Source organism: Epinephelus moara, chromosome 1 (assembly GCF_006386435.1).
Source record: "Epinephelus moara isolate mb chromosome 1, YSFRI_EMoa_1.0, whole genome shotgun sequence".
Classification (NCBI taxonomy): Eukaryota; Metazoa; Chordata; class Actinopteri; order Perciformes; family Serranidae; genus Epinephelus; species Epinephelus moara.
Genome location: NC_065506.1, coordinates 39,511,799 through 39,535,454, shown reverse-complemented (window position 1 = coordinate 39,535,454; position 23,656 = coordinate 39,511,799). Strand labels below are relative to the sequence as shown.

General features: G+C 40.5%; 1 protein-coding gene across 4 annotated transcripts in view; it reads right to left on the bottom strand.

Moving 5' to 3' along the window:
• csnk1g1 (casein kinase 1, gamma 1) overlaps positions 1–23,257 on the bottom strand; it is a 52,566-nt gene extending 29,309 nt beyond the window's left edge. For all 4 annotated transcript variants that reach the window (XM_050039643.1, XM_050039752.1, XM_050039587.1 and 1 more), the window contains exons 1-4: positions 23,084–23,257; positions 14,501–14,928; positions 12,665–12,705; positions 9,723–9,792 (exon numbers count right to left, since the gene is read on the bottom strand). In XM_050039643.1, the coding sequence (XP_049895600.1) occupies positions 9,723–9,792; positions 12,665–12,705; positions 14,501–14,687 (298 nt within the window). In that variant the 5' untranslated portion in view covers positions 14,688–14,928; positions 23,084–23,257. The remainder of the gene's footprint in view (positions 1–9,722; positions 9,793–12,664; positions 12,706–14,500; positions 14,929–23,083) is intronic.
• Between the last annotated feature and the right edge of the window lie 399 nt (positions 23,258–23,656).

The window sequence follows — 23,656 nt, the reverse complement described above, 5'->3', positions numbered from 1 at the left end:
ACTTTATCACTATTGTGGATCAATGCCAAGTTTTACCACTTTATCACTATTCCCTCTAACTTGTAGCTTGTCACCTCTTTGGCTGCTAAATATTCACCAGGTAGTTGACTAACATCTGTGTAACATCTGCCTGTTATTTGATGCTGGGCACATAAGTAGACTGAGAGTAAGACTGAACCAAAAGAGTCAAGTTGCCAGCTGTACAAACAATAAGCTTACGTTTAAGATGTTATTAAGCCGAAGAGAACTGCAGGTTTGAGAGAAATATCTGTGTCACTATGAGCAACAGCTTTCACATTACACCTGAGCATTTGATCCGTTGTTAACATAAAAACATTGATCAGAGCCACCTTAAGACTACATTTATAATCCCTAGCAGTACTCTCCCTAAACCACACATGGTACATTTTGGTTCTTACCTTAATATATTTAACTGTGTCTATGTAGTAGCCTTAATTAGATTCTGTTTTTCTTCTACACACACAGGTAAGTATGTTGTTCTGCCAGCTCGGTATATTGGCTGTGTGCTTATTTCATTCATGTTTTGTGTGCCATGCCGAAGGGAGACAGATGTAAGAAATTAGTTGCTAAATACATTTCCGTGAAGGAACCAAATTGCCATCATAAACTTATTATTCTGCTCAAGTAATTTGTAGAAGACTAATAATCAGAGAGCTAAATAGTAATCCTGATGTAGTGCCTTAACATATTTATCCTGAACATGCTGCTGGAGACGTCTGACTCGCCAGCTGGGTAATGGGAAATACACTGCAGCATGAAAGGTGGCATAAAATGCTGTCAGCTAGCATATGGGCATGTAGGAGTCATGCTGTGCTCCATCTTGTGTTTCTGGACACCATTATACAGTTCTGTGGGTTGCTAATTGTACCATAGGAATGAGTGCCTTGAAACCCCGGGTGCCTGTGGGAGGCCTAAAAATGTGTCAGATTGGAGATGTGCTGTAAATAAGTGGATAAACGGTCGTTCAATTGAAAACAAGGTTGGTCAAGCTTTTTACTAGCAAAGGGAGCCCGGGGATCTCAGAACAGTCATTATCTACAGCAAAACGGTCCTCAGAGGAGATCGAATCTGTGTGTCCTGTGCTGCAAAGTATACTCTAATTGTACAGGAAGACTCAAACTTTGATGGAAGCTACTACTTTTGTAGGTACCACTTTTGACTTCTCTCATCTAATTTTCTTTAAAATAATGAGAGCAATGCCTGGGTGTAGCTCTGACTTGGTCTTTAAGACATTTCTACAGTGTTGCAGGCAAGTGAACGGCATGTGGTCTAGACAAACAAAGACAGCAGCTTCAACAAAATATCCACACAGACAGTATTCATCAGTGAGTGAATGAGCAGAACAGCATTAGGTTGAAAAAAAGGTTGTTTTGTCTCTATCAGAGCAGTATTTTTACCATCAGGGCTAAACAATAGGATTGCCCGATTCCACATCAGGTTAGTAAATCTAGTAACTCACTTGCCATATCAGGCAACTTCTGAAAAAGACTTTAACACAGTGGTTTTCCAGGGCTAATGATGAAAGTAGCTTAAGTGTTGCACATGTGCCGTACCGATCAGACACCTGGGAGACAACGCCAGCGGGTAAAGACAAAGTTTATAAGCCGAAGATCAAGCGAGCATTTTAATTATCCTAGAGTTTAGTCGGGAGGCATTAGAGGATGTGGGCTAAACTCCAACAACGCAGTGCACAGTTTGCCGCAAGTCTGAGAACAACACAGATAAAACAGGGTAATTTTTCGAATGCATGTCAAGTTTCTGAAAAATGTTGCTGGGGTGCCATAACAAGTCCTACATCTTTGTTATTTTCTGATAACCCCTAATAAGTTAAAACAATTTGTACAGGGTGGGGGTGATGTCTTTGAAAACCTGCCTTTTAGGGTGCTTTCACACCTGCCCTGTTTGGTTTGGCTCAATTGAGCTCAAATTCGTTTGCCCCCTAGGTGTGGTCTGTTTGGGCAGGTGTGAACACAGCAATCGCACTCGGGTGTGCACCAAAACAACCAGACCGAGACCTTCTTGAAGAGGTGGTCTCGGTCTGGTTACAAATGAACTCTGATGCAGTTAGTTTGTGGTGAGAACGTGTTCCGACCTGGATCTGAACCAACTGCAGTCACATAACACATTGTTTGAGTTAAACATGAGCATGTTACAGTCCTGGAGGATTATTAATGTGCACCTCCTCCTGTACTGCCTTAATATGCACATTCAGCACATCCAATGCATCAAAACCTCGTTTTCAAACTGTCTGGTTTGACTAAAATGAACAATGACAGCAATATAGTCCACGATGAGCAGCGCTAAAATCAACCTGCGTAGTTGTCCCTCCATTGTGACATTAGAAAGTGTCACATTTATCTTGCAAGTGTACTCTTCTTCAACGTTTGCTTTACTTCCTGGATTTTTCCCACATGGAAATTCTTATCAACCAAGAGCAGCTTTCTCACACAAGACATTTAATCTGGTCCACTTGTAAATGCTGCCGTGAGAATATGAACCAACTCTAGGCAATTATGCAACTTGTTAACAAAATCAGTCCCTGATTCGGACCAAAGCAAGACAACTCTAGGTCTGAAAGCTTCCATAGACTAACACTTCCCACGGGTATCTGAATGTAGATTTTGCTTTACATTCTTTTTAAATGCCACGTATATATACTATGCAGCTGTATAAAGTGGTTAAATTACAGATATTGGATCAAGACATATTACATAAACTTATGTCACTACTCAGAGCAGCAAATCTGTGATCAGAAAACATCAGCATAAAATTCATAACTATAAGGGTTTAATGCAGACTTTCACAAACGTATCAGTTCAGTCAGCTACTGAGTAAAACAGCCTGGCCTGTGTAAAAGGATTAAAGAATACATTTCCCTATGCATTACTGTAATCTAATAGAGGTGCTGGCTGCAGTCCTTTGCAACAAAAAGTGGAGCAAGATGAATGTGCGATAAATGAATATGACTGGTTCTAAGCCCGACTGCAAGGCATTCCCCCGGACCTCCCTGCACACGACTTTCTATGTGTGCAATTTTTCAACCAGCTGTCAAAGAGCAGATTTTTCTCTTTCTACTGTGATGAAACCAGTCCTGAACGTGGAAGTCCTGTTTTGACCATCTGGTAGCAATTGTTCTGTTATTAATTAAAGCATCCGTCACTGTGACAGAGAGTTAAAGAAATTAACTCAAAGTCTGCTTTCACCAATCATATTTGATTCCTTTGTACTAACAATTTGTAGATGTATCTTATGTTCTAATTTGGTATTATAAGATAAAACACCACCTACGCTACACTCGACAAAAATGCTACAGAAACGGCGATTACTTTGTACATGTTGGCAAATTTAATGTGTTTTTTAAATAACGGAGGAAAACATCACAGAGATGATGTTGGGATCACTGAGCGATGCCTGTCTGTGTGGAGTTTGCATGTTCTCCTTGTGCCTGTGTGGGTTTCCTCCCACAGTCCAAAGAAATGCAGGTTAGGTGAATTCGTGACTCTAAATTAAACTGTGGGTGTGAGTCTGAATGCGTTTCTCTTACTACATACGTATATATGCGTGTCAGCCCAGATATAGAACAGTCACCTGTCCAGGGTGGAGCCCACCATTCACACTGAGATCAGCTCAGGCCCTCTGCTACAGACTAAGCAGTTTAGAGATCAGTGGATGGATGGATTTTCGCAGTCTGGAGTTATGACAGGTCTGTGCAAAGATTGTGTAATGGAAGTGGAGACAAGCAACCTATGTTGGTTCTGCAGCGGCTCTACACTTAATGCGTCTTGTGGAATACAGCCGGCTTCTACTTCATATCAAGTTTCTTACACTGTGTTGATCCACTTCTGATCACACAATGCCTACACGATTAGGTTTCTGACAGACATATTTGCTGGCTGTGTATGCAAGAAGCTGTGAGGTTATTCCACTTGAAAACAAAAGTGAAAAGAAATCATTTGTATTTAGACTGTTACTCAACTGTGATGTTCTCTTTCATTCTATGGTGGAAGACAGCTACGGGCAAATTCTGCTTTGTCTTTGATTTTTAATGTTCAATGGGATTTCTGAATATTTAAGACTTGCAGAATAAATTCATTTCCTCAGCGCTTCTGAAACACTGGCTTCATGGTGTGGTAAATTATTACATTTCAAAGTGAAGGTGCATGTTTCAGAATTCTTTCAACTAACAGCATAACTCTAACTTTATGTGATGCATAAACATAAGCATCTCTTAGGTAACTGTATGACTAGAGTTGGGCAATATGACAGCTCATACCATGCAACGGCAGAAACGTGTCCACCAGTAGCATGTAGTAGTATGTTTTGGTCCTCAGAATAAGCTGCAGATTGAGCGTTCCTTGCTTTTTCTCTGCTATTGGCTGCTGCAGACATGGAGGTAGCTGCCCCGGAGGAGGAGAGGCTTGTGTTGCACTGAATATCCCACTGAAGCCCACCCAAATCTGATTTGACTGACATTATTCTGTCCTAACCGTTTCTGCCAGGGGAGATATTCGGGGTAGGCTAATGAGCCAATCAGGGCTGGATTCTCGCATTATCTCTTGATTCTCACGTGATCTTGTGAATTCAGCTGCCTCGCAAGGCAACATAATTTGGGCAGACGATGTTGAGGAGAGTGAAGTTGTAAATGCCAAAACCTGTAACACTTAAAATGATTGTTCTTGGAACCTGAAAGCTTTACTGTTTCGTTTTTAACTTTTGTTCCAAATAAAAGAAAATAATCAATTGAATTTATGGAACAATTACTGTATTGTGCTATATAGTGTTACCATGGTATAAAATAGACGTATAGTATATGATGTAATTATGATGTGTCATAATGATGTGACTGCAGCCAAAATGACAGAAGTAAGTTAAGTTGTTATGTAGCACCTGAAACGATAATGTCAATCCTGTGATTACGGTAGAGATTATTTTCTCACTTAAAGAACTTCTTAATTGAAATACAAAAATTAATGTAACATGATCATGTCATGTCATAAGGACAGAGGGATGTCGTATGCTGTAAAGCCCTGTGAGGCAAATTGTGATTTGTGATATTGGGCTTTATAAATAAAATTGATTGATTGATTGATTGATTGATTGATTGATTGATTGATTGATTGATTGATTGATTGATGATAGTGTAATCACATCTCTACTGATTCAGTAGTTATACATTTTGGAAATCTCTTCCTGAACATCTGCAGGACTATAGAGCTGTAACATTAAAAAAATCAACTAGACACTGCTCTCTAGTTTCTCACCATACCCTTATTTTTTCACTTAAAGCAAAATCACGCACTGAGAGGAGTTCTGTTCTTAACAAAGATCCATGTGTTCACATCAGTGGGAACAGACATCCAGGATAAGACCTCCGGCCTTTCCTTTACATGTTTGTAAAATCTGGTGAGCTGTGTCACTGTGGGAAATGTTTACTCCTTGGGACTGCACTAGTCACAGTGCTGGTGTAGTGTTTCATGATGAGGTCTGACTGCCAATGCCTTTAACAGCTCAATAGTGTCCACCCACCCTTGAACAAACCCTCTTGATCTTCACAACCATCTTGTCCTCGGCACAATAACTCCTCACAGTCTGCCGTCTTGTAAAACCAGAGCAGCGGTGAAATCGTTATTGACTGCGCTGATAAATATTCGCACGTAATCTCTGGAAGGAGATGCTTAATGCCTAATTGAATCATCCTCATTTATATCCAGTGACAGTTGGTTATGCACCAGATACAACACCTGATTGAGCATCTGAGTCAAACCACATTAATTCATAAAGACCCTGTCGCACAGACACTGTGACAACCACATTGGCTGAGAGGAATGTGGCACAGCACACAGCCAAGAAGAAATGAGGTCACGTTATCCCATCTGGAGGAGAGGACAGAGGCAGGTTAGTACTAAGAGAGGCAGACCCGCTCTCTAAATATTTAATGAGTTTCCGCACAGTTGGCCTTTCCAGCCCTTGCCTTTGCAAAACAATAGCCATTATGTTCCCAGTCTGGTTATCATATATGCATGTAGAGCTCCAAAAAGCACATCAAGGACCATACATCACAAAGACATGACTCTTATTTTCCATGCCAAACCGTAACCAAGGCCATCCTTAAACTGTAGCACTGATTAAGCCAATTTATAAGGAAAACCTTAATGGATAAATTCACAAGCAGCATGATCAAACTCATCTCTTATCAATCACTCGCTCCAGTTTAGGTGTATTCGTGTAACTGATATATACAATTTAATTTTAACCATTTTACTAGAAGAGCAAAGAACAACTACTAAAAAAGATTTTTCTATTGTTCCATTGTTTTTAGCGCTCCCACCCATTTCCTCTCGTACCAAGACTAAAAAAGGTTGCCCTTAATTTATTTCTCCGTTGTAGTCATTTAATCCTCACAAGATTCTTGTCAGTGGTTGCTGCAACAGAGATGCGTCAGCAGACCTTGACTAATCTTTTATGACAAACTGATAAATCCTCAGGGGAGCAGACTTAAGGGAAGAGAAGTCGAGAAGCAACTATTATTGTATTGTACTTCATTCTGAACACAGAGTAATAAAGTGTAAAGGGCACGGTTGTGGAAAAAAAGAATAAGAGGATCTGGAAAAAGACAAACAGAGTTAGTGTTGACATGACTATTCAACACCATGAACCAGACAGTGTAAGGCAGAAGCTGTTGCCAGCAGCCGTTATGTGTAAACAAAGGTAAAATAAGGACTGGAACAAAAATAAACATGTTCTGGTTTGCAGGATATACTGTCAGGTAAGGTATCTGGAAAACCAACATTATAGACATATAGGCAGCTGGAATCATTTGGGTTTTTGGACTGATTGCAGACAACACCAGATTTACAAAGAGGGAATTTCACACTGCATATTCTTAGCCTCTTTTCACAACCACACTAAGTTAACCCACGGTTAACCTAAGCCCCGAGCTATACATTTCACACTGCACTTTCACGAGCCCCGGGTTAAATCAGTTTGTAAGTCATATGACTAATGTTTACACTCTGGAGTGACGCCACTATTGTTCAACAGCAAGAAGCAACGTTAATACGCCGCCTTTAGCCAGGCTTTATGTGAGAGCAGTGCTGACACATCAAAAAAGAGAGCAGCAGAGGAAAGACTGAAAAGAAGATGTCTATTGTTTTATCTTTTCCAGCAGTGGCAAAGAGAGGTGATTTGTCTAATGGGCCTAATCTCCTAATTTTAAGTTAGCTAGCTTGCTAGGTATCTCCGGTTTTAGTTAGTAGTAGTTACAATAGTTAAAGCATGAGCGTACTGATGACGTGACAAAGCAATCACGTGATTGGACAACAAAAACATGATGCAAATTCCATTAGCTCCGTTTGACGCCAACAACTTTTTGCCCCATGTTTAGTTGATTTTCAGGGGATAACTGCATAAACTCAAGGCTAACCTGGCTCTGGAGCAGGGCCAATAAGCACTACGCTACAGTCTGGCTTAGCCCACTTTGGAATGTGCCGGGATTTTGCCAGTGTGAAAGCTTTCTTTGCCCCAGTCTAAAGTTCAGTTCAGACCAAAGATTCACGACGAGCTGAGTTGAAACATGCAACTTCTTGCGGCGTTCTGCAACATTGTAAAAACCTGTCGGTTCACACCAATGCAACTATATGAGATGGCGTATCATCTCTATGCAACAACTGTCTATACTTCTGTTCTGACCAGCTTTTCAGGCTTATTTTGTGGCTGAATATAATTTGTAGCTTCTTAAAATATGAATGAGGATAGTGATAGTGAGATGCTGGCTACAGCTGCATTTGTAGGAGTGATGAAACAGCAACAAAACGAGCATCAGATGGACTGTGTTCATAATAAATATGCCACAATAACATAAGTAAGCAGTGCTAATTAGTTAGTCAATGACAATGTGTGTGTGAGGGGGGTTACACATACAGCGAGCAGCAGCAGCGACCCATCAATCGCCACTGGCACAAGCGAGGATGGAAACAGAGGGCTCATCGGGGACAGAGCATCTGCTGCAGCATGCCTGCGGCCATTTTGACTTGACCTGCGGACTTCACTACAAGCCGTTTGGCTGTAGAAACAGATGACAAGCTTTACGTTCACCAGCAATTTGACCAGTGGAGATGCAGGTGACACCATCAGCCAGCTTGAATTGAGCTCCAACAGCCAGTTCACACCGCTGCAACTTTTCTCTGCAATGTTCTGAAACAGTTTTATCTTGTCGCAAATCTTTGGTCTGAACAGCTCTGTTAGCTTGGGGCTAAGTGCAGTGTGAAAAGGGTTACGGAGTATTAAATGCACACTTGCACTGCACAAAAAAAATCAAATGATCATCAGTGATATTTGGCTGATATCTGCACTTTCTATGTCATGCAAATAAATATATGAAACAATTAAAACCCATCTGGTGAAGTATCTCAGTGCTGATCTTTGACCACATGATCTCGGCTCACACAGTGACAGAAGCTTTGCTCCAGTGTTCACAGATGTTTTATCAAGATAACAGAAGGCTAATCAAATAAGTGAATTCCTCTGCTACACGCTGCACCATGACGATGTATGAGCCTGTGTCACACTGAAGAGTAAAACCTCACAATTCCTTAATGCGACTATAATCAATATTTCCTATAATGAGATGGATCTAATGACTGTGTAATGTGAAAGGGGTCACTCGTAGTAACAGAACTACAGAGAATCATCACCCAACTCTGCAGCTCCCCTGTGAAGCAGTTTCAACATTTTCAACACTTTGTGTTTGTTTTCCAGCCCAAAACTTAATCGTTTTTTTCCCCTCTCTCTTCATTATCGTCAACTAGCTGGTGAACATCGTGGAGCGTTTAGTGCTGGATAAATCCCTCAAGAGCTGGTGGAGAGAGCTTAAAAAAGGGTGACTATTGGACGCACATTCACCAGGTGTCCAGAGACACGACTCTCAAGTGACAATGTTGCTCTGTAACTGCCATGCTAACAAGTTCGTCATGTCAACTTAATAACGTGATTATATGTCAGTGTTGCGATTACAGCTTCTTTCCATTGCCACCAAGTCTCCCTTTACTTAAAAAGTCTTTGCTTAAAAAGCCACTTAGTTCACTGTACAGGGAAACATGTTCACACCCAGACTACAACCAGACAGACTCACATTGATCCAGTGTGAAAAGCTGAATAACACACAAGATGTTTCAGTTATTATTAGCTCAGTCAGACCTGGACATTGGGCACATGTGTGTTCAGTCTATTGCTGACAGGAAACCAGTAACATTGCAGACACACAGCACTAAACACAAGTTACATCCTCAAATATAGTGTGCAACACTTCCTGCATACTCTGCCCAGATAACAACAAGGAAGTCTCTTCTGAAGATCAGAAAAAAACCATAAGCTGCTGCATCTGTTCTGTGGGTGTATAAGAAGCTTTATGTCAACACCTTTCATATTGAATTGCACCCCCGGTAGGTCTATTGTCGAGCAAGGTCACTGTTCAACACGCTCTCTGTTAGGCATGTAGTCATTCGCGCACTTATATACACAAAGTCCTGGAGATTAAAATGAGTTGCTGACCCAGCTTAATATCAATATGTAATCTGAGTGGAGTTATCGCTTGTTGTGGAAATGATGCAATCTTCTGATCTGATCTTCCAAAACAGTCAAATCAATGTCATGCAGTCAAACAAAAACACCACGAGGAGTTGCAGACACGTGTGTGACCTTACCTGTAGTTCCCAGTGTTTTGTAGAACCGGTACTCTAAATGCAACTGTGGTGCCCTCGACTTCACTGGTTCCTGCACAGCGGAGACAACCAAACCAGTACTCAGTTAATGACAGTTAATGACAAGAACCACAAAACTGGAGTAAAACAGAATAAGAACAAACACCTAAAACAGAATTTTACTGATATGTTAAATCAGTTCTTTAAAGGTATACAATGCAGGAATTTTCGGTTACTGTTCATGAACAGTATCACCAATGACAGTGAAAGCTAACCCCAGATTTGCCTTCTTTTTGGAACGAGTTTTGTCTGCTCTGCAATTTGCCTTGCTATATTTACATTTTCACAGCGCTGCGTCCGCGATCTTTGTAGCTTCCTGGATGTGTGATATTTACGGTAAAGTCCTGACCTCACATATGTGGTGTGACCAAGAATATCCAGACTAGAGTAAATATGGACAAAATAAGAAAGTACAGGCAGAGGGCAGAGTCTCTGCTTGGGGTGTGACAATACACTGATCTGGATCAATACATATTGACTCAATTATTAACAATCAAATATCATCAATACAAAGTGAAATCATTAATTTATTGTCATTTTCTAAATACACCTTTATTTTGAAATGCCCATGGCACGTCTGTGTCACCATTTCCGTCAAAGCTCACCTCCTTCCTAAACGTTCAAACAGTTTGCCAGATAATGGCAAGCATTCAAGAAAAAGACAAAGTGGAGATATATATATATACTGATATCAAGCACAGGCCCTTAATTTGGTTCCGGTAAAAACTGTATCGTGGCAGACATTGTGATATCAGCAAATATCATATCTCTGTCCGAAGAATCGATATATCATATTGTGATGAAACCTCTGATTTATACCCCTAGTCTCTGGAGACAGCATATTCTCACTCCGACCTCATCACATATCGACGATTGGTCATGGACCTTCCACGTCCAGGTACAACGTGCAAGGTCAAGGTCCCCAAGAAAAACAAATGGTTAGGTTTAAGAAAAACAACAGGGTTTGGCTTTAGAATCTTATAGGACACTAACGCTGCTCTCCCGGGTGAAAGTCAGTGTTTGTTTGACACACCCACCACCCCTCCCGCACTTCCCTACTCGGGACTTTCGTGGCCTTAACTTCCGTTCTTGTCCCCCCGCGTTTCCCCTTGACGCCGCCAAACGCTGATAAATTAAAACAGCAACCAGACGCATATCATGCCAACGTTAAAGGACGGCATTTTTCGTCAGTGTCTGACGCCGCAAGTCACTGCTCAAGAGCCAGATTTTGACCTCTTAAAGGATGATTTTGAGGTATTACTTTTGTATGAGTCTTTGCGTTGTTTTCATAAAATCCTGCATAGTATACCTTCAAGAACTTGACGTTTTTCTCCTGAAGGGTCAACATGTTTGTTGATGATGACTCATCTTGCACTTGAGGGCAAATACAAACATGCTATCAAATGAAATTTGATTTACAGACACTGAGATGAACCAGGACAACCCTCCCACCATGTAACACTAATGGGTCTACCAAACTAACTGGACCGAGCAGCATAAACAACGTCAGTGTCAGTTTTGCACAAAAGTCACCAGGAACTCTTTCTTCTACCAAAAGCTCAAACATGCAAATTATGCCCTGCCACCTGGGATTAAAAACATGTCCGTCATCTTTGCCCTCCTCCGAAAACTCTGTTAGAGCAGACGGCTGACTCCTCCATTGTCTGAGTCATCCGAAAACCTTAACATCAGTCTCCACTTTTCAGGTTCTGTCCAAGCTTCTTCTGAACTCAAACTTAAGAATTTGCAAAAGTTTCCCCAAAGTTACCCTTGACCAAAACATCACGTTTCGTAAGGTTGCGATCATGATACACGGGTTGAAATTTAAATCTAATTTAGGAAAAATGTCACAGTATAAAGAACACTCCACCATATGCAAAAAAATAAGTTTACTTTTTTATGCAATCAGAACAGTGCAATATGTATTTATATTTATTACAGTCCCTAAAACATCCAACATCATAACACTGCTTTTTGTGCAATCTGAGAGAAAAAATGAACATTTGCCTGTATCAGCAAAATAATTAAAGCGCTTGCAGGATTCTTTAGGGAAACAAAGTAAAAACCGATAATGTTTGAGAATCAATTCATTATCACAAAAAATAATATTACTTTAGTCAAGTGTATAAACATTTTCTTACATTCTTACCATTAAGGGTGGTTAACATAAAATTAAAATACTAAAAACTGTTTAATAATCGAGTGAAAGGCACAATATGAAGTCACCTGGAAAATTATTTCCTGATAAAAGTGACCTGCGTATGCACTAAAGATACAAGGTGCCTAATGGTGTCCCCAAAGTCTATAATTTCTTCCGAGTTCACTGATGTTTTAAGACTCAAAACTCATTTTACTGAATCATTTCTCAGTTGTATCAGTGTCACATCACCATACAGCAGTGTGAGCAGCTGAGAACGATTTGGTTCGGTAACCTTAATACTATCATAGCTACTGTATTTACTACTCTCTCGTGAGCAATAATAAAAGCATGAGTCAGGAGTCAGGATTTCCAGTCCAGCAGCCACTGGAAAGACGCACTTTGCCAAGCATCTATACCTCATTCACATCTCTCTCTAAGACCAGAACAGTCCAGCACAACAACCACCCCACTGTGCCGCCCGAGCACAACCTCCGAGTCATATTTCTGGAAATCAAGTGTAAATGCAATTTTGACAGACATGCAATTTGTGTCTAATCGAAGCTTAATAACAGCTTCCCTGTCTGAACGCAGCACTGACATCATATAATTTTCGTAACCTTTTAGATGCATCACTAAAATACAGTGATTCATTATGTATCTATGCAACTGCATATACCGGTTTGAAATAGATTCTTATATTTACAAAGATGAGGATATCAAGCAGAGAAAGAAAGAGTGCACTTACCAGTTTAATAGCTACATACTCGTTGGTGTAGAGATTTTTTCCTGAAACAAGACAGGAAAGATGGCTTTTAAAAATAAAGTACACCACTTGCGACTTCAAAAAAGGTTCACCAGGGAACGAGCAACTCTGTAAGGGACTGTGTCTGATTGTCTGAAGATTTTTTTCATTCAAATTTCCTGGAAACTTTGCAACAGAAAATGATTCAATCGTGTTTCCTTTTTTCCCAGCTTGCCTCTGATTATACGCTCAGTTACCTAACCAAAGATAATGCAGTCTAATGTAACAGTCCTGCAGTGAAGTACCTTCATTCAGTTATAATGTTCAGTTTTTATTTAACCGTTTTGAGAGGTTTTGGTTTAGTTCAAGGTCATTTTGAAGGCTGCTGTAAAGTTGTATTGCATCATACGAAGAGATGTTTTATTCATATATATGGGGTGGACAAAATATTAGAAATACCTCAGCGTAATGCAATATAATTCAACCGTACCACAAACGACAGCCTTCAAAATGACCATAAGATACATACAATAAAGTCTATCAAATTATGGCACCTTTACAGGATTAGCCCAAAATGACTTAGTTTGAGACTTAATACAAAATTTATCCAACAACAACAAGAAGTGATGCCTAACACATGAGCTTAGCGAAGCTCCACAACAGTGCAGTTAACACCATAATCCAGCAGACGTGCTGCGGTTGGCTCCCGGGGAGCAGTCTCCTGGTGGATTTACGCTGTGGAGGCGCAAACTATAAAAAATAATGCACGTAGCTACCGTGATGTCACCCACTGGTTTGTGGACTGCCATTTTGAAGCCTCGAATTCTGCATTTCGGCTGTTGCTATCTTAAATTTTTGGAGCCAGAAGTGACCATATTTGGACAAGAGGGTGGGGCTGTGGAGTAGCGAGGGGTGCGGACTGAAAAGCCAAGGATACTATCGGCAGTCAGCCTGTCACTCAAAGTGGCCCTCCCTTAATTTTGCACAACTTTAAGCCTCAATAAAATATAAAGGGGTTAGTTATATGAAAATTCATGCCCCGTAGAGTGGTCATGAAAAGGGTAATTAGCTATAGAGACCAAAACTGTTTTTGTACCAGGCTTTAAACATGTTTATTTCTGCTGTAACACTAGGAATTTTAACATGGGGCTCTATGGGAATTGACTGGCTCCTGGAATCAGCCTCAAGTGGCCACTCAAAGAACTGCAGTTCTTTGAATGTTCTTTGGCACCTTCATCTTGGCTTCATTTTTCAGCCCTGGGGGTTGTCACTTAAGTGGAGGATGAAGTTGCTGAGGGGTAAAACCACAAACGATGGACTTCTGGGCTCTTTGGTCGGGATTGGCAAGCTGACAACTATCAGGACTGCATCTTCCAGTCCAAAAGTGCAGCTGCAGGCTACTGGTAAGCTACGTGGTGTCGTCTTTTAAGTGTTGTTTTATTTTTCCTCAGACTCACGTGAGTAGGGCGGAGGAGGAAAGAGCGAAAAAACAAAGGGATGATTGCTGCAGCCAAGTAATAGACGGGAAAACCCTTCTGTTTATTCTGGCATCATGTTGGCTCAAATATTGGTGACGTTCTTATGTAAACAAACACGTATAAACCAACAGGCAATATCAAGGTCAGCAAAATGATCGAGCTCATTTTCATACATCGAACAGTAAAACAATAACGTAATTATCGAGACAAGCCTAAATAACACCTCTCAGACAGTTTAGTTTTGCTTACTTGTACCTAATAAACTGCAACTGAGTGTATTTACACACAGAACCAACTGCTATAAACTAAACTTTGACTCTGTCAGCTGTTCCATTAAAAACAAGGTTTAGACTTAACCTACCGAGTTTTAATTCACCAAAGTTTCCACAGCCGATCTTCTTGCCCACTCGAAAGTTCGGCCCCACCATGAGGACCCCAGATGAGCTGGAGGAGCCAGATGGTCGGGACGAGTGTCCGCTGCGGCTTCCCTGGGAAACTTTAGTGCTCCTGGCGGGCCGCTCGCCATATTTATCTCTCTGTTGATCCATGGTGTGAGCAGCACAGGTCAGCAGGAGCCTGGAGTGATGTACGAAGAGGCCTCCTGGGCCGGGCCCACCACAGCCACAGCCCTAGTCACTGGCAGTGCCTGGATGGCACAGTCACTCTCATGAGACACAACCTGGCACAGCAAACCGGCACTCCTCCCCGTCCTCGCCCTGTCACCTCTAACAGTTGTTGAACAGGCTGATCTCTGGCCTCAACATTTGTCACAGGAAGGAGGTGGTAGACCTGTAAAAAACACATGACAAAGACAAAAGACATTAAGTTTCCACAGAGAGCAGTGCATGGAACATGTAGGCTGAGGCCATATCCACACTACTACATGTTCATTTTAAAACAAAATCTCAGTTCACAGTGTTTTAGCAGCATTTCAGGATTAATCTACAATGATAGATTTGTAAGACCATCAAAATTCTAGCACTCCGTAAACTCACTGTATGTAGTGCACATTCTGCACTGCCAGAATGTCTGAGGTTTCTACTGGTGAAAAAGGCAGCTGAGCAGACTGACACCGCCATTTCAAGTGGTGGGGGGGTGAGGATAAAGTTACAGGACTGTACACAGCTGGCCAGGAACAGCATGTTTTCACATCTAATTCGATGGATTCAGGGTTTATTTTGACCAAACCAGCAGAGGTGATTGTTGGAGCAGTGAACTAACTAACTAGATGACTTATAAGACTAACCGAGATGGTTTTGCTGAGTTTTATTGTGTTTCTAAGTGTGTTTTATAATGACTTAATGGGGCAATTTCATAACATTTGTCTAAGTTTGGTAAAAGAAAGAAATTTGAACTTAGAAGGTGTATGGTTGTATCTATCTCTTTAATAAGGAAAATAAGTCTAAGAATTTCAACTTTCATCTCATTTTGTGAATTTTTATAATGTTGATTTATACGACAAAAAGCTGAGAGCTTGGCTCGTGAACCCTAGTAAACTCTGCAGTTGCAGGGGTAGGGTGGGGGACACTAATACCGTCATATACCGTATACCCCAGTGCAATTTCTGGAAGGTGTGAAAAAGTAGATATGATAGTTGGTTGCTTAGTGACAGAAAATACTATGAAGATGGCGAAAAGTAAGACCAGAGATTTCTTTGCTTGGACCGACGACAAGGAGGAAATGCTACTCAGAGTAACACATGAGTATAAGGTGGTCAAAGTGACATCAAACACACTGGGAGTCGTTACAAAGCAAATAGCGACATACGAGAGCAGCCCTGGACGGGAGCATTATCCATCTCCAAAGGAAACCATGGCACTGGGAAAGAAGTACCCACACAAGAAGGATAAAATCACAAAAGGTATGTTGACCTAGCTGTAATGTTTTGGCTTGACACACTGTGGCTGATAAGACCCAATCAGGAAGCGAACATGGTTGTCATTTTCAAAAGTCTCTGTTTATTTCCATCTAGACTAAAACGCAACCTTGGAGTTTTCAAACTAAAACTGGATCAGCAGTGTCTTCAAAAGTCTCTGCTTTAAGGGATCCAAAACGGTGGAGTACTGTGAACACTAGGTGTAAACACAGCAATAGTTATACCTTTAAAAACGAAATTGTAGTGGTGAGGATGCAGCCTAAGAAGTTGTGACAACATCCTACAAAAAATTGGGCTTAAGAACCAAAATACAAGATGCAGGCTGATCTTTTTCTTATGCAGAAAGCTGAAACGTACAAATATCATAAGAGCTCTTCCAAGTATAAAAACACAAACCACAAAATGCTGACACTCAAAATAACATTTAAATTACAATTCCACAAGCCAGCACATTGAAAACCCTGCCACTGCAAATGTCAATTTTAAGTAGTTTCACACTGAGGACATTTTGGCTATTCTAAGTCTTGAACAACGTGCCTCTTTGCTTCAAGAAGTGAAAACACACAACACAATAAAGTAAAATAAAACACAAAGTGGAACTGAATAAGGCTTGAAACGTTCAATAATGATCCACTGCCTTGGTTGAGGGCACTGGCAGGCGTACGACATTTTGTCATTAAAATTTTCACTACACTTAATATTACATGGGAAAACAAGTGCAGCAAACTCTGGGAAAAAATCTGCACATCTCAGCAGAGTTCAATCAGGGGGCAAGTCATGCACTGACTGCTCAGACAGTGAGGCATGGTGGGACGGCTACATCGGCTAGACATTTAATTTTAATAATTGAGAAAAAGCTCCATTTGCTCTTCTTAACTCCTACAAAAGGCTGCCACGATGAATAAAGAGGACCACAAAAACAGTCATCAATAATCTCTACAGCGTTTCAATGCCATTCCAGCCGCTACAACTATTTTCTAAATTTAACTCCACCGTAACATTGCGAGTTTAGCTCATTTTTGAAGGTCATGAATCATGTGAACACTCACTGTTTACAAGCAGACGGTGCTAAACGAGGACAGGGCTGGCTTACTGTAACAGCGCTGCTGAGCTAAAGCAATAGTCATCAAGTCACAGTGGTCACAGAAAACACCAGTAAACACTTTGAGCGTTCAACACAAACCTGAAGTCATAGTCTGTGATCATGAAGGCATCTAAGACTCTCCACCACCCACAGCTATAGCCTGGCAGACAATGTCAGCGGGGAATATTATGTAAACAATTATATAAAGCTATGTCTGCTCGCAAGGACACCGTAGCTTAACTTGATGGACACTGGTCGGATTTCATCAAGTGCTCAGAAAAATAATTTTGGGATCAACCTACCCCCGTTCTACCACAGGCAATGCGGATATTAAATTATGTGACTGTAAAACATAAGGCAGTTCGGTGTATGATTCAGCAGTCATTAAGAAATAAAGCATATGATGTTTATCAGCTCCAGGCCTCTTTGGGAATGGGGACTTCCTATTCTGTTATTCATCTTCAGCAAGTTAGTGCACTGAAGCAAGCTGCAGACAAAATGTTGACTGTAAATCAGAAGATCACCACTCATTACTTCACCCAAAAAAATACATTTAAAAAGAACCATTTCCCATTTAAAACGACTTTTTATCCTTTCAATAAAAACAACAGCTACTAATGTTTTCATGACAATGCTGTAATTCCTGAGCATGGAAAAGGCTGCTGCTGAAAAGTATTTGTGTGTGGGCTTCCGGATGACTCATGCTCAGTATTGCCTGCAGTGCCTGCACAGATCTCAGCATCAAAGACAGCTAGTTTGCTCTCAAGGGCAACTGTGCACTGTTGCTATTACATAAAACCAGGAACAGAACAACACGGCTATAAAACAGGTTTGCGGCAACGACAAATAGTGAGCTGTGTAACAGTTTCCATTGTGCAAATAATCATTTGTAGGCCACTCTGATCCGGTGCGCACCAGTGTTTAGATTAGCTCGGCTAGCTGTATCTCCTGATCAAAGACCATCTTCACACACACACACAAACTCCGTGGTGGATGCAGAAGAATAAACACACACTCACTGATTATTCCCCAGACGCTGTTGTTACCAAAGAGCCCAGACTGCAACGCCACATTGCATATCACTGCTAAAATACTGAATTATACCTGACCTTGTGATACAGCTGAACACAGCTTTGAACTCTCAGTTTATTCAAAGTTGTTACTACAAAAATAAGGCAACACTGGTGATTCAACCAGACTGTAACATGTGACTATAATGAAGTGTGGGCATTTGTTTTCAGGAAGAGAGGCATGATTGATAACTGGTCAGGAGACACTGAGCTGTCACACTGCTGGTCGTTTGTCATGTCCACTCATGTGCTTCTGGGTGTTAGTTAAAGCCGATCAAATGTTTCAAAATTCTGTTCATTTCCACATTTATTTTGTTTATTTTGTTTTATTTTGAGTGCATTGTTTAAGATGATAATGCAACACACAAGTTCTTGAGTTTAAGACCAGTTTGTTTGGAGCAAATTATAAGCAAGTTTTATTTCAAAGGTGTTTTCATGCTAAATTCAGAGTATGGGATTATCACATTATAACAATATCCCAAAACTGATTCTGTATGTACAGTTTCTTTGCCTGTTTTATGCATCTGCAATGCAACTCCACAGCCACATTGTATTTCAGACATGTTCAGACATGCCTAACTGGAGGATTAGGATGGGAAAATGAACATTAAACTGGTGCAAGGACTCAATTCAAACAAGGCAGCAAAACTACGCTTCATGAAGGGTTCCAGCAAAACATCTGCAACCTTTAATTACAAAGGCGTATCACACTATGTGCTGTAAACAATCCCCTAAGTATTATTTACCTAGTGTGTATCATTTTCTTTGGTTGTTGATACATCGGCTACATTTAATGTGTTGTGACGTGCTCATTGTTAAATATATATTAATCTATTGAAAAAAACTTGACTAAAGCAAATCATAAAGGTTTTGCAACCCCTGTTTTCATCTTTAGATTACAAGAGTCACAAAAAAAATCTTGTTTCATTTAGCTTACGTGGGGGAAGGGGAGACGGACAATGTAACATCTCCAGCAGCAAAATGTAATGCCATTATAAATGTTGAATTTAAGATGAAACGGTGCAACTCTGCAGCAATTTAAGCAGATACTCAATGGCAATATTATAGTATAATAAGGTGCCCCTGTAATTTTGTTCACCTCATGTGTGTTTAAGGGATTTACAAAATAAATATAGCGCAACTGCAAAAAACTGCAATTTAATATATTACAAAGGAGTTCTGCATCCTGTGTAAATTCACATCAGTAGACCACCTAATTAATAAAGCGGATAACAAATTCAAGCAATCCGCTGGACTGCTAAAAAAACGGTCTGTGGTTTCCACAAATGGCTTATTCAGTTTTGATGTGATGTGGGGAATCCCCGGCCTTTATCCCTGCGGAGGCGCCATGTCTCCTGATAAATGAGGATATGTTTGAGGATACACACCTTTTGGCATCCTATAAGAGCAATTTGGTTTCTCAGAAGGAGGAGACACGAAGGGATTTATCCCACTGCAGATTTATCTCATTAACCCCTTTCTTTCTGATTTGTTATTCTGTCAGCAATCAAAAATATCATGCACTGCAAACAAATATATAAGTATATACTGATTACTTCCAGGCCTGCTTAAAATTTGTTCTGTAAAATAAAGCATTTTGCCTTCTTCCAGTTTGGTAAAATGTGTTCATACATTGAAAAAACACTGTCCTCTTAAGGTCAGGTTCTCATATTAAAATGCCTTGATGTAGACAACATGCAGTCACTAATAAAAGGAAGTGATATTGTCAGAGCTGCATGAGTACTCGGAATCAGACATAAACTAATCTCTATTAACAGATATCTGCCCATGTATGCTGAATCCAAAGGCAGTGGAACAAGATTTTGGTATCAGAGGCGTTCTGGTGTACATTAGTGGTCTGTTTGTAGTCCCACCAGTATTGACCAATCACGTTTGAGTGGCTAGTAAACAGTCAGTGTGGGGAGCAAAAGAGGAAGAACGCACTGGTAGAAATGCAATCTCAGCTTGACATTAGCTTTTTTTAGTTGATTTTTTTTTTTTAAATGACCTGTGCACGAAGAGCAAGCCTTGGCCTGTCCCAAAATATTGGCTGTTGTGCCCTTATCGTCATCAGACCGATAGCCAAGGGGTTTTGAGATTGGACAGAAACAGCCTTCAGTGAGATCTGACACTTGATTCCCCATCCCTGCTTCTCCAGGTGAGGGAAAGTGCAAAATTTAGGCCGATGCAACGTTGGAGAAATGCTGAGGCAGCGTTCAGTTGTGTATTTTGAATGTCATAGTTTCAAAGTGGAAACTGTAGCTGGGTTTGTGCTGGAGTAGAGTAGATAAGTAAATGTGGCTGAGTGTTTGATGGCGGTATAGATTTATGATAGCGCAGCCTGATGTTTGATATAGTGCTCATTTGCATAAAGGCGTTTCATTTGACTCTGGCTTGGCCTGTATGAGTGCTCAAGGAGTAGTACCATCATTATGTGCACTGATTAATTTCCCTATTTAACATTAAATGCAAAAAGTAGATAAAATTTTATATTCTTATAATTAAAACATTAGATTGACGCTCATTTGCTTCCTGAAAAATTACAGTCATAACTTGACTGATGTCATTCTGTTCACACCTTTGACTTAAGCTCATTCTGCATGACCAAGAAATGTGTCATATTACGGACAATGCTCTCAATTCTGAGTTGTTGTGACTACAGCTTACAGATCTAACATTTGTGTCACATCACCTATACACTAATATTGTTTCAGCTGGAAGCATGCACCAGACTGTTTCTATATTCTAGTCTCACTGGAACTGATGATGCAGGAATTTGGTGTTAGTAGAAATATATAATATATAAACACCGTATTATGGCAGTATTATTTTCACAATGCTGTTATAATACCCAGTGAAATGTGGAGAAAGTATCAAAACACACACATCAACACAAGTGTTTACGGTCTAGTCACTGGCACAGAGCCAAAGCAACAAGGCTGACTGACAAAAAGTGGCAAAAGGTTTCTCTCTGATAATGCCGTTAATCAAAAACTAAACATTTTAAGACTTCAGAAAAGTCTGCATAATTGGTTAATAGCTAGTTTTTAAATCCAGAGTCATTCACTGGTATATGTTCTTTCAGCAACACGCCAAGGTGGCATTGAAAATATATATTAGACTTCAAAAAGCCTTGATTACAGTCCACACATTTGCCAAAATATCTCAAGAAACAGTGGCACTTGGAGCTGATTAGCATCTATTAAAAATGACTAATCTGTTGACATCTTTTCATTTTTACAGAAACATAAAGGCTCTGAGTGGAGTGATTAACCTTCAGTGGAAAGATCAGCCTGAGAGGGGGGCCTGCCAATAGTGCGGACTCCTACTGTGGCAGTGCCAGCTAACAGCTGCCTCTCTCTCCTTACCGCCAGCTCTTATGAACTATAACTGGTGGGAATTTAGATTATCTGCTATAATAATAGTTATTTTTATTTGTAAAGCACTTTTTCTAGATCCAAAATGCCAGATACCAATAAACAGATACATAAAATAATAGGTAGGGATATAGTTTCCCTTCACACATGTATACATTCATGACTCTGCACCCACATCTATGATAATGATCTCATTTTTCCATCTCGAGTGTGATCTGCAAATCTTGCACATATTGCATGATAAGCAGATATATACTCATTTTGTCAAGTCAACGTATTGTTTACTTAACATTTAATGAGGAAGTCCACATCGTGTAGTAATTAACTGCACGTATGCTGAAGGATGAGCCACTGACCACGTTTCTCAGGTAAATAATTACCTGCAAGATCTGCAATGAAAACAACTGGGGATTTTCCCAGTTTGAGGCCTGCACACAGTGAGTTTGTTGCACATAGTCAGGCTCCACTTCATAGTGACGTTTTGAGTAAATGCAACACAGACAATATTTTACACCAGCCTTCACGGGAACTCTATTAAAGGATGCCAACGACAATATATTGTGGATCCACATAGCCGTAGTTTGGGCAGAAGTCCAGCTGGTAACATATATCTCAATAAGAAGTGGTTTGCATTGCTCTCTTAAAATCACTGTGTTGTTTAGTGAAAAATGACCCCAACCAGTTATTATACTAGAGAAAGGGTAACAGGATGATTCAGTAATAAGCAATCTATGCAGTTGAGCAATGAAAAAGTACATTTAGTTGGCTACTAGCAAAGACAATGTGCACATTAGGAGGTACAATTTAACTTGACATCTGCACCTGCTAAAATCAACATAACCTGCACCAGTTAGATTCAATATAACTGTGCCCACGGTGACCAGGCTGAGGAAGGGCCTTGGTTATTAAATACATTTTATATTCTGTGCCATCCTGTCTTTACATCCGCTACCTTGCACTGAGAGGTAGTGATAACACTGTGTGTGTGAGGAAGTGTTTTGTACAGGCAGCTGAGGCTAATATAAAGATGATCAATCCTTTGTGAAAGCGGGCCCTCCAGCTGAATCAAAACAAGGAAGCGAGTTGGCAGTTGGACGCCAACGTTTCGCGAACAAAGCGAGCCTTTGGCAGTTTAACATCACTGATGGTCACATCGATTAACTCACCGTTAGCAGAGTTAGCTTTCAGGCTTGCCAACAGAAAACCTGACTAACCAGCCACAAAGCTAACGATAGCTAAACACTGCTAAGCCACAGTGGCTGCTTTGGTTTAAAATATACTCTCCCAAAAATAACCACGCACACATTTCCATATTCATCGTAATATTTGCTTGGTTAAGAGGCACCAAATACAACAACCAGGCTCAGTGCTTGATGTTAACGCCTTAGCTAACACCTACTGATGGCTAGGTGACAGCTGGACCGAGCGCAACAAGGAAATTAGCCCAGTTAGCAACGAAAATATTAGCTAACAACCAAAAAGCTTACTATCAAATAATGCTTTGCTAGCTCATCGCACACAAACACAACAGGCTCACCTTCGCTGTGATAAATCCACACGATCAGGACACGGCGTGTGTGTCTGCCACGACAAGATGTACACGAGTAACCCGGAGCTTGATAGAAAGGTTTTCAGTGTGACTTGTTTGTGACTGATGTTTCACGCTAACAGCGGAGTGTCGTTAGCGGCTCTATCCATTCTTCGCTGCTCGTGAAAGGTTCGAACACACCGGATGTAGAAAAACGGCACCGCCCGCTTCACAGCGCACACTTCCGGGTCAGGACTGATGCTGGCTAATTAATAAGTTTATCAACATGTATGACAAGGTAAAGCATCAGGTATTTATATTCAAGGAGCTGGAACCAGCACATATTCAGCATTTTTGTTTGACTGTAAAATTTAAAAAGTCATATAAATATTTTTAGAAAAATTGCTTTAAGTTTGCATCCTTCATAAATGAAGTGACAGCAGAAGAATAATTCATATAACCATTTTGTGTGTGACTAATTTAAAGGTATTCAGACACAGTGCAGGGAAACAACAACACATTTTTGTGATGCAACATTACAAGGACATTACAAACAGACATTTTCTCATCAAAACTGATATT